Source organism: Eurytemora carolleeae, unplaced genomic scaffold (genome assembly GCF_000591075.1).
Source record: "Eurytemora carolleeae unplaced genomic scaffold, Eaff_2.0 scaffold843, whole genome shotgun sequence".
NCBI lineage: Eukaryota > Metazoa > Arthropoda > Copepoda > Calanoida > Temoridae > Eurytemora > Eurytemora carolleeae.
In genome coordinates, this window is record NW_019396979.1 from 39,983 (window position 1) to 52,849 (window position 12,867).

Here is a 12,867-nt window from a genome sequence, read left to right on the forward strand (position 1 = left end):
ACTTTAGAGGAAAGTTAGTTTAGTTTCTAGGCCAAGCTGGGTTCCCAAGCTAGGCATATAAAATGTACATGTAGGACATGTAGGACACGTAGGACACTTAGGACACGTAGGACACTTAGGACATGTAGGACACGTAGGACATGTAGGACACGTAGGACACTTAGGACATGTAGGACACGTAGAACATGTAGGACACGTAGGACATGTGCAGGACATGTAGGGGGGGGGGGCGAGTGAATAATCCATTTTCGCAATAAAAAATAACAGTTTAGCATCGTTAATATGAAAGCTATAATCTCGATATCTAATGTAGACATGTCTCTGTATGGGTATTGGGTAGTTGAAGTGGAATTAAGTTAATCCGTATAAGATGGTGATCAACGCCTGATCCACAGATTTACAATACATTTAAAAGTTCTGGATTTTAAAAATCAAACTGTCTTTAATAATCCCTAGATTTATTTATATTTATAAATATAAATCAATGTTTATTTTTATTTACAGATCAAATACTATTATCTATTATCAGACTATTTTTATTTAAAATTTGAGATAATATTTAAAAATAAGTTTTAAAGTGAATAACCGCTCTTTATCTTTTAACATTTTAACATTTTTAACATTTTAACCTTCCTGGACATGAACTCTACCATCTAAAAGTTAGCGTTCTAGAGAAGGTTTGGGACCACGGAAGAAGTTTACTTGAAGTACGAGAATCTAAATACATCAGAGATTTTATGACTGAACTCAGAGGAATGAACAGAAAAAAATAGTTTATATTTAATTGTTAACTGTAATTATTATTTTTTTATCGATTTTGATGGTTATTTTATCGTTAGAACTGACGAGGGTCAACCCAGACCGAAATATATTTTCAATAGAATGTGGAACTAACATCTACTTTTTTACTCTACAGAGGTTTGGTCTATAACCATCACCGAATTTTATATCTTTGTATTGTTTGTTATATATAAAGCAGAGAATTATTTACGTATACAGTGTGACCCACACAACTGTGGAATAGGACGACGACTGTAAAAATCAAGTTATTTTCTTAAATATTTCATTTAAACATGAGACACAGTGTACACAGACCTTTTCACTTAATCAAGTTGATTTAAGCCATTTGCTTTATTCAAATATTGTTTAAATCATAAATGTCGTCTTCATATTCCACTGCATGTATGTTGATTTCCAAGCTACAAGTGAAGCTATTTGCTTTATTCAAGTATTGTTTAAATCATAAATGTCGTCTTCATATTCCACTGCATGTATGTTGATTTCCAAGCTACAAGTGAAGCTATTTGCTTTATTCAAATATTGTTTAAATCATAAATGTCGTCTTTAAATTCCACTGCATGTAAGTTACACTTTAGTGCGTCCTTATTATTATCCTGTTTTGTGATTCATCATAATTGTGTGATATTAGGACCATTTATTTACATTACATTTCATTTACATCAAATTGATTTGTCTTGTACTGGCTTTAACGTGCGTCCTAAATGTCGTCTTCCTTTTCCACTGTTTTATGGGTTATACTGTATGTATGTATGTTACACTTTTGTGCGTCCTTATATTACCTTTTCCTGTTTTGGGATTCATTATTATTGTGCGTCCTCTGTTGATAAAGGATTATATATGTAAATGTTACTTGAAATAAGGAACATGAAGAGATACATTTTTTTCTTGTTTAAATTGTTTTTTATTCATAAAATGTCGAAATATCCGAACCGATTAGACCCAATTTTCTCTGGGTTCTGATGGTGTGATTTTTGACCAAAAAAGTCCCTAAAAATAGGTTGTTTTTCTTATGTTGAAAAATCACCAATTAACTTTCAAACCTACGATTTTTCTAGTTTTCTTCAATAGACGAAAATAAAATGGCGGGGTCCTTAAAGGGACTGAAGTAGTAATTTTTAAATTTTAAATTTTAAATGGACTGTAAATGGAATTTGAAGATTCCTTCCATTTAAAGAGGGACGTACCCAATTCACAACGGTACTAATCATCGAGTACAGAGATTCAACAGGTTTAAAGATAAAAGAACTACGATATATTCACTTACAGCTAAACCCTAAATGAGCCATAAATCGAAAGAATTTATCAAATGTTGTCTTGACAATTTTTCAATGGGTTTTATACTATATTACGTAAATTTCAGTATTTGCGAAAATAAATAAATAGCTTTGAATATGCGGGAACAGTTTTAAAGAGCTCCATATAATCATTTAATTAAAAGACTAAATATCTGCAACATTCCTTTATCAGAAAGTGAAGAAGACGACATTTGATGAATTCTTTCGATGTATGGCTTATTTAGGGTTAAGCTGCAAGGACTATAGTAAAACTATTTGCTTTGTAATAAGATCATTTTCACTTAAGTATTGCTGTAAAGTCGTCTTCCTAATTCAGAATATCTGGTTATCACTGTAAAAAAAGCCGGTTGTCGTGGCCCATCTGCTAGAGCAGAGTAGAGCGAGTAAATTTAACAGTTTTACGTTTTGTTTACAGTGTATTACTAGCACTTTTAACATCCATAACACAAATCTACATTGATTGCAGAATTATCTTTTATTTAGCCAATGAAACACAAAAGCATTTGAATAAATTTAGAAAAATATCTTTTTTATAACATAATGTCCAATAGGGAGTAGCAGCTAGCTATTCTCGTTTAAAAAAAGTGTAATGAACCCAGCATTTGCAGTCATTGGAGGATGTGCCACAAAATCCGTACTGTGAATATGCAGGTGTTGGAGGAGGGTTAGGGCCATCTTCCGTCCCGTCGTCTGGTATTATTCCTGGGGGTTGTATTGGAGAACAGATTCCTTTTCCCTCTGCACACACACGTTTCCTGTATAGAATAAATTAAATGCTAGGTAGCTCTTTAAACTACAAAGTATAAAGTATAAAATATAAAATATAAAGTAAAAAAGTATTAAAGAAAAAAGGAAAAATGACCAAGCTCATAGAATGCTCCGTTTCCTTTCTATTACTTTTTTTATTGGTCAATTTCCTAATTATTTATGAACCGAATATTAACCGGGGGTCAAGTGAGGGCCTACAAAATAATTGGACCTCACAGTTCAGTCATTTGGATATCTTCTGGATATCATGCATAGAATTGTACATTTAACACTGATAATACAAATCTACAATTCCTGCAGAATTAATTTTATTAAACTTCCAAACTCAAATGTATTTGAAAATCATGTTGAATTATAATTTTTCATATAGTTAAGTATCACTAGTTAATATTAACTAGTGATTATGATTTTGCCCTTAGAGTTGAGATAGGGGAGTGTGATACATGTCCCTAGTCCAAATTTTCAAGGCCTACTCATTAAAAAAATAGACCTCTAACTTTAATGGTTAGGGTGTAATGGATGATTTAAAAAAGGTTCAAAAAGTATGTCAAAATTTAAAAAATAGTTATTTTTACTTATGACAAAAATTAGCATGTGACAGATGTTATTTAATCCATTTTTCAAGGGCTTTTGAAATATATAAGTTTTAGTCCTGGAATTATTAACTAGTTATTAACTATTTCTGATTTTTTTAAAACACCGACCTGCCGTTTGACCGTCCTCCACCATAAAAAAATGTTTTTAGTTAAATTTTTTAAAAACCATTATGTTGAAAAAGTGAAAAAGTTTCAGCCCTCTAATGTAAGCCATTTAAAAAAATATAGGTCTCTATCAACTTCTAAAATGCTTAGGTTTCAGCCTATACTCCCTTTCATTTTTCCTTTACAGTCCCTTTGAAGAGACCCTCCATTTTAAGAGAGGCATGCCTTTTTGCCCGATTCACAACGATACCCATTAAGGAAAAAGTGAAAGCCATTTAAAAAAATATATAGGTCTCTATCAACTCCTAAAATGCTTTTCAGCGTATACTCCCTTTCATTTTTCCTTTACAGAGAGGGATGCCTTTTTGCCTGATTCACAACGATACCCTTTCAGCCTCTAATAAATTAACAAAAAAATATTTTAATCTTTTAAAACGCAAAGAAAACACCCCATAGAATTAGAGTTAATAAATATATATTCTTACGTGCAAGGAAGTCCAAGTTCAGGTTTTTTCCAGCAGTAACCACAGTAGGTCGGGGCTCCTTGGAATGTTCCAATACATTTCGATTCATTCATCGACAGCATGTATTCAGGAGAAGGTTGACTCGTAGAGCACACTCCTCCTTCCCCCTGCACAAATTATAATTGTTGAAAACTTTCCATTTATATTAAATTTATTTAAATTTCCATACAACGAGTGGGGGGGGGGGGGGCCTTCTGGCTTCGTTTTAAGAGATTTCTCTGATTTTTTTGCATGCAGAAGCATAAATTGTGATTTAGTTTTTGAATCAAAAACAAAAATGGGGGGAAAATAATTTTTTCTCTCATTTTTCCCACATTTTTCGGACATTTTTTCAAAACTTTGTGTTAGGTCTATGTTGGAAGTCAAAATTCATCTACTTTAGGGCAGGAAACTCAATACTTGACTCTAGAATGCATTTCCCCCTTTCCTTATACCATTCCCTCTCCCATTCCCTTATTTGCCCCCTCCAAAATACCTATAAAGCCTTCTGACTTTATCACTATGTGACTATAGTGATCTCTGATTTTTGGCATGCAGGCCTGATTTGGGATCTAGTTTTTGAAAACCAAACTGGGGGGAAAAAATTATTCCCTTTTTTCAAAAACATTTCCCTTTGCTGTAAATACTATAACAGCGCTTATTTATCTCCCCAAATTCTGATAAAAACTGAATTGATTAAACTATTTGTTACAAATAACTCGTATTTTGGAATATTTTTTAATGTGTGTATCGTATATATTATTTTAATGATTTTACAAAGTTTACAAATTATTTTTATTAATTATTATCACTTATTATCAGATTCTTATTAATATTATAATCTCAGTGATTTAAGCAATAGAACCTGAATAAATTAACATTTATGAAGGGACATGTCTGATTCACACTGGCATCAACAGAGCTTTGTCTTGTCTGCCTATTCCAAATTTTTGGGAAAAGGGACAAAAGAATGGAAGAATTAAACACATTTCAACCATAGAAAAACGAAGTTATCTTCCACATTATTGATCTGATAAAGGTTTCAAGGGTGAATCAGGCGGACCCCTGCTGAAAATGGAGGATCTGAAATTTTTTAAAAGTAGCATTTCTTACAACACGGGACATCGGCCGAGACTGGTTCAGTGTAAACAATACACAGAGCTAAATACAAATATAGAATTAATTTTAGTTTGTCAGTAATGTCTCAAAACATAACAGACCAAAATATAACAGACCAAAATATAACAGACCAAAATATAACAGACCAAAATATAACAGACCAAATTATAACAGACCAAATATAACAGACCAAAATATTACAGACCAAAATATAACAGACCAAATATAACAGACCAAATATAACAAACCAAAATATAACAAAATATAAAAAAACCAAATATTCTATAATATTTATTTAAGAAAAATAATATTGTTTTGAAATATTTGACCAAGACACAAAGATTGTAAATTGGTTGGTTTAGAATTGAACAAGGAAACTATAAATTGACAAATATCAGTAGCAACTTAAAGTGAGCTATGTAGAACTTCATGTTGGTAATGCAGATCAACTAGAACTGTAACAGCAGGTTTCTGCTCTCTCCAGGCTCTCGTAGGATATATAATCCCCAACAAACTTCCAGGTTCGATTAGGAAACTCTTTAGAGTTGAGATTATCCTCTTGTAGAGGAGAGTGGGTGAGTAGGCCCGTCGGAACTCCGGGGAGGAAACTAAATTCAGTCCGGATAATTCCTTTTTGTTCGGCCGCAAATATTTAGAACTCTTGGAACATTTTGATGGGCTGGATGTAAGCATCGTCTGCTGCTGTTCAGGTATCTATATTAACAACATGCAGGAGCCAGGGTAGCTTTGAGACTGAGTTGTGATCATCTCGGGTGTTTTCGGCTGACTGAATACCGGGAGCTGGGATGAACGGGGATTTGACATGTGTGGTGTGCTTGCTTCATTGCGGAAACGGATCCTGTGTACACACACATCTAGAGAATTAACGTCGGCATTTGAGTCGGTACAATCGTCTTCCTTATATTTCGAATTTGTTTTAACATTGCCCCCTACTGGGGGTTAAATTAAAAAGGGATTTTAATTTAACAAAGATTAAAATAAATTCGAAACTTTAAAATCCAAAAACTAACATCTACTTTTTTACTCTACAGAGGTTTGGTCCGTCACCATCACTGAATTTTAAATATAACAGATCAAAATATAGCAGACCAAATATAACAGTCCAAAATATAACAGACCAAAATATAACAGATCAAAATATAACAGACAAAATATAATAGATTAAAATATAACAGACCAAAATATAACAGATCAAAATATAACAGACAAAATATAATAGACCAAAATATAACAGACCAAAATATAACAGACCAAAATATAACAGACCAAAATATAACAGACCAAAATATAACAGACCAAAAATATAACTGACAAAAAATAAAACCATGTTTTGACCAATAAATTAAAGCAGCATCTCAACAAATATAACAAAAGTTGGTTATAACCAAAAAATAACCAGTTTTTGACCAAAAATATAATACTTTTTTCATACGCAGATATAACCCTATTTTTTTAATCCAAAATATAACAATTTTATAAAAAAAAGTCACCATCACAAAGTTTAGTGAATTTTAGGGAATTTTAATCAAATTATTTTATATTCTCTTTAAAACAAGTTCTTAAGAAACCACAAGTGAAAGTAATCAAATTTCAGGTAGAAAAAAACCTCATTTTTACTTGATCAGTTATAAAAGCTTAAAGAAATGGAGAGTCATTTAAAATTACTTCTCTAGTTTGTTTAAATAAAAAAAAAATCTTTGCTAAAAAGTTGTCGAAAATGGTGTTATTTCTGGTTGGTTATAATTTTGGTCGTTTAATTTTTTTCAATTTCAATTATTTTTGGCAGTTCTTTAGTTATTCCCCCCCTCCCCCTGCCTGTCAATACTGGGCGATCAGTTGGAGAAAAAATTGGATTATACCGAAGAGTTTGCTTTGATACTCAGCAAATGAGAGAAATAGATAAAATATTGAATAACAGTAAGTTACCTGAGCCCACCAAAGTCCAAAGTAAAGTATTCATCTCTGAATGTTCGGAATTGAATGAAAAATTATTAAAAGTTTATAACTTTAAATACTTTTTACACACAGGCGTGTCATTAGTATGTACACGTACACGTACAATTGGCGGTAAGCCTCATGGGGGCCTCTGAATTACTCTCATGCATGACAATTGACAATGTGTTTGAAAGGAAATGATAAATTTAATTGAATTTTACATTTTATCTTATTTTTCAGAAAATTGCGTTGCTTTAAAGAATAACTGGATATAACTAGCTAGTTGTTTAAAATAAACAGAATTTATTAATATTTCTATAGATAGATGACATTATACTTACTAGCGTTGTTAATCAGACTTTTCGCCTTTTTAAAAATACTTATAAAGCTCCCATATTTTTAGGGTAAGGAACACAGCTAAGGCCATTGCTCTAAGATGTTTCTTTTTCAAAAAAATGAAATTTACTTTAACTCGTTTTTATGAATCTGCTCTTTGCTCATATATATATACGTATATAATAGCTATAGCTGGCTAAATGGCTAGACCAAATTGACCATTTTTTTTATGGAACCTGTGGGTACACCAGGGGTGACATAGGGTAATTTTATTTTTATTTATTCAAATTCCACGGGCAACCCCGAGCACTTCAGCTAATAATTATTATTCAATACTAAGCGTGGGTAAGCAGCGGGAAGAATTATGATCATGAATAATAATGTTATGAGTATTCTGGCTCTCAGGAACAGTTTGGTGTAATCCTAAATTCGAAAACTAGGAAATTATGTGTATTTTCCCATTAATAAACTTTTTTTCTGTGAAAATTCATTTTTAATTCGTAATTGCACTTGTTAAAATATTTAATTACAGAAGTATTGTTGTTCTATGAATAGAAATATGATGTAACATATGAAACTTTTATCAGATACGATTGATGCTTCCGGTGGATTAATTGTAAATAAAACTCTTTGTTAGTTATTTTATTGTTAGAACTGACGAGGACCGAAATTTAATTTGAATTAAATGCGGAGTTTGGAGATTTTAACGTAAAAGATGTCTTCTATATTAAGTTTGGAGATTTTAACCTAAAAGTTGTCTTCTATATTAAGTTTGGAGATTTTAACGTAAAAGATGTCTTCTATATTAAGTTTGGAGATTTTAACCTAAAAGATGTCTTCTATATTAAGTTTGGAGATTTTAACGTAAAAGATGTCTTCTATATTTAGTTTGGAGATTTTAACCTAAAAGTCGTCTTCTATATTAAGTATGGAGATTTTAACCTAAAAGTCGTCTTCTATATTAAGTTTGGAGATTTTGTTTATGATTTTACAAGTTGTGATTAATCCAAGAGCCTACATGGTGCTGGCCAAGTATATTAATACAAGAAATAAACTGACAATTAATATTAGTGTAATATGTGCGAGTTTGTTGATCTTTTACGAACAGTGATTCAAAGGATTGTTAGATCGCTGAGATCAAGCGATCTTTTCCTACGATCAAGGGGGATAATGCCCCCCTCTCCACCCCCCCATATGAACTATGAAACCTAACGGTTCATCAGAATGTTTACTGTATTGTCTATTTATAGACCAAGCCAAGCCAATGTGAATAAATCCTTTAGATGAGAGAGCTGGGGATAGAGGTGGGCTAGCCCGCCGGTCCCCGGCGTAGGGTTAACGGAAACCTAGGCTAGGGTGAGAACAAGCTTCAGTTTTGGAGCCAGTTCCCCATGATATCGAGATAGGAGAGGAAGGAGGAGAAGTTGTTCATATAACCTCGACTGTTTCTATTAATTTCGTATAGTATAATTTCAGTAGTTAGTATTTTGTGTGTAAATAATAAATTATGAAAACCGATTCTCCGAATATATGAATTAGGGTATTGATGCAGTTTAATTTTCTCATATATTAAATTAGATTATCTTTTTTCATTTATGTAATAATTCGCGGACCAAACGGCTGGACCGAATGGGCTGAACATTTTTGTGGGAAATTTCGACATTTTTATTAAATTCAAAAAAAATTCAAAAATCTATATATGTTTTTCAAAATCCAAAAAAACTTCACGGGCAACGCGGCTTACTTCAGCTAGAAAAGAAAAGAGTTCAGATAAAAATATTTTTGACAGCCTGCAACTAAGGTTCTGAGTATTGGGACACCCTGTAGATTTAGTCAAATTACAGTTGCTCCTCTTGTTTTGATTAAATGCATGTAAAAGAAATGCCAAGTTATCCAGTTACATTCAAGAAATTCAAAACGTCGTTTTTCTTCTCAATATACAGATGTCCCATGACATGACAGTTAAGAAACGACTTTAAGGTCGTCTTTCATTTCTAAAATAATTTGCCGCATTTATAAACCAATTTTAGAAGTAGAATTCTTGAATCAATAATCACAAAATTGCCTTAGCCTTTGCATTCCAAAATGTGGTTTCTAAATTACCGGAGATTTCGTTTTATTTGGTTTTATTTCGTCAAACTCAAATATCTATGATCAAAGACGATATTCAAGTCGTTTCTCAACTTTCATGTATCTTAAATGAGAGGAGTCATGATTAAAAACTGTAAGATTTCAATTTTACATGCAGTCTTTGTTTGACGTATCCTCTTAAGAACAAACTAGACGTGTAAAAATGTAAATACAGTGGTCCCCTAAAATAAATAGAAATACAACAAGAGTTTTACAAGAAAATTTTGTACTTAGAGTTCAGATTGGTCTAACACGGGCAGCCGTAGTACATTTGAATTTCCGAGGTGGGTCAACCTTTTCGGTCCCAGTTTGTACTGTATCGCCCGGACATAGGGTAAATAAAGCAGACACTCAATATGACTAGCCAGCGCAACAAGGTTGGCGCGGCCAGACTTTAGGTTGAATTTACCTTTACAAAAGGGTCAGAGGTGCGTGCTAATTTTCCCATATATTCTGGAGACTACTGTAGTTTAAACAGCTGAATGTTAAAAGTTTGACAGTCCTTAATGCATGGAATTTTAAAAAACAAATTTCATGATAAAATAATTTTAACCCTTTTTTTCTACTGTGGTCTCAACTTCGTGAACAGATTTGTTCATTCATTAATAATTATGATCAATTTCATTTCTCAGTTTATGTTGATAATATGGGATCTATTTTGAGTAAGATAGACCAGATAAAATGTAATGAAAATCAAAGTAAATGTTATGAAGACGGTGTAGTATATAGCGTATAGAGCAAGCATCATATATATAATGGCTTTATTGTAAATAGAGTGGATGAAGTGAACAGTAAAGCAGACTCTATGTCCGCAGAACAAAGCTTTATGTTCAGTAGCATTGAGTTAAATTAAATATTGTATAGGTTGAGTAAAATGAAATATTGTATAGGTTGAGTAAAATGAAATATGTTATAGGTTGAAAAAAAGAAATATTGTATAGATTGAGTAAAATGAAATATTGTACGTATAGGTTGAGTAAAATAAAATATTGTATAGATTAAGTAAAATAAAATATTGTATAGGTTGAGTAAAATGAAGTATTGAATAGGTTGAGTAATATGAAATATTGTATAGGTTGAGTAATATGAAATATTGTATAGATTGAGTAAAATGAAATATTGAATAGGTTGAGTAAAGTAAAGTATTGAATAGGTTGAGTAAAATTAAATATTGTATAGGTTGAGTAAAATGAAGTATTGTATAGGTGGAGTAAAATTAAATATTGTATAGGTTGAGTGAAATTAAATATTGTACAGGGTGAGTAAAATTAAATAGCGTAAAGGGTAAGTCAAGAAAAAGTGTGATTTGCGGCGCCTGGTGCAAAATTGTACCTTTTTTGCGCAACTGAAGGTTTCAACTAAAGTTCCCAATGAACAGCGTATATTTAATACTTTAGAATATACTAAAAAGAAAGGAACTAGAGAATTTAAACAACTTTTCCTTAAAACTTAAACCAAAACTAATAATTGCAAATTTTCGTCTTAAAATTTTGCGAATTTTCTGTGATTCTTTGATTCAATATTTAAAATTTTTTAGATTTCGAAAGAAATAATTTATATACACATTTTTGTTTTTCTGATAAATTCTATCGATTGTAAAATACTGTACTGTACTTTACTGTACATACTGTACTGTACTGTACTGTACTGTACTGTACTGTACTGTACTGTACTGTACTGTACTGTACTGTACTGTGTATGGCTTAATTATTAAGGGTTTAACTGTATGAAGTGAATCGGACATGCCAAATTTTAATCCAAGGGTTACTTGAAATTACGTCAACTGTTCCTTTCAGGCAAAATAAAGAATTCTCAAAATTAAGAAAGCGTAACTAACAATTTCATTAGAAGTGAGATATAAGATACATCCCTCCCTCTTGGAGGGGTACAGGACCCCCACCCCTCTTGGAGGGGTACAGGACCCCCCTCCCTCCCCCCTCGATGGAATGCGCCTTCATACTTACTTATTGCATGCTTAGCAGTATTTTTTAAAGTCAGTTATATCAAGTTCAGTAATTTTTATTTTCAGGGAGCTGAGAATAAAGTAAAACTACTGAATCAGTTTATTTTAAAAACATTTTTGCTTTAACTTAAATTTTTTTTTTTTCTATAAATATTTAATTTAGATTAATGAGTGAATGCTGCGTAGATAAAGACGACTTTTATGTTTATTAAGGCTAGCTGTATAGTAGGTTAAATGCAATCTCTTTTTAATCTGCTGAGCCTAGCATTTTTTGTTAACTTTCACCCAAAATATTAAAATTTAAGCTGCAATGTATGTAATATACAGTAGAATCCAGCAAACTATGGAATACGAAGACGATATTTAAGCAATCATAAATTGAGTCCATCAGTCGTCTTTCTATTCCACAGTTTTATGACAACATTTTAATCACTTTTCATCTAAACGTAAGTTCAAGAAACCTTTCATGCAAAGATGGCAATGCTCGCTTCACAACTGTACCCTTGAATCCTTTCTCTGATTATTAATGTGGAAGATATCGTCGTTTTCACTTTTGTAGAGAAACCACAATTAAAAATAATAAGTTTTTAGAATTATAAACATTGCTGTATAATTAGTTCTTGATCAGACAAAGCTTTAAAGCTGTGAATCGGGCATTGTCATCTTTGCATGAAGGGTCACTTCAAATTACGCGTACAATTCCTTTATATAAAACTATAGATTGTATGAATATATGGCATCCTCAAAAGTTTGATCATTTTTCAGTGCGTTCACCTACAACTCTTACAACATTGTTCATGAGAGAAGCCTTTTTGAATCAAGCATTTTGTATTCATTCCTTCTTGTCCTTCTTCCCATATTCAGCGGAAGTTAAAGGGACTGTATTCCTAATTTATGAAGACTGTGCGGAATATTCAGCTTCTGCTGACATGATATCCACAACCCTGTATTAAAAGAGACCCATACACAATTTACATCAAGTTACTTTTGAGAAACATAATGGAAATATCCGGCCTTATCTAAAAAAAATCAAAAAATTTCAAAAATTAAAAACAAAAATTTCTCAACAACATTTCAAAAGTTTTTTAAAAATACGTTATTTTTTATTAAAACTTAAATTCTTAGTATTATTTATTCAAAATAAAAATAAACTTTTTGAAAAAAAACTTCAAGATTTTTTATTCTATTAAAATTCTACTTGTTCAGTTTTAAGCCACTGAACACGAAGATATCACGTCTTATATGGACACGATTTAATCATCTTGGGTAGACTATTTTTTCCTGTAAAAAGAGGG

General features: G+C 31.8%; 1 protein-coding gene across 1 annotated transcript; it reads right to left on the reverse strand.

Annotated features, from left to right (window-relative positions):
• Positions 1–2,552: 2,552 nt before the first annotated feature.
• On the reverse strand, positions 2,553–7,242 carry LOC111710742 (uncharacterized). The gene is made up of 4 exons (XM_023484860.1): positions 7,135–7,242; positions 5,171–5,229; positions 4,051–4,199; positions 2,553–2,851 (listed from the first exon to the last, which is right to left on the reverse strand). The coding sequence occupies exons 1-4, from the start codon at positions 7,166–7,168 to the stop codon at positions 2,662–2,664; spliced, it is 432 nt and encodes a 143-aa protein (XP_023340628.1). The 5' UTR covers positions 7,169–7,242; the 3' UTR covers positions 2,553–2,661.
• Positions 7,243–12,867: the final 5,625 nt, after the last annotated feature.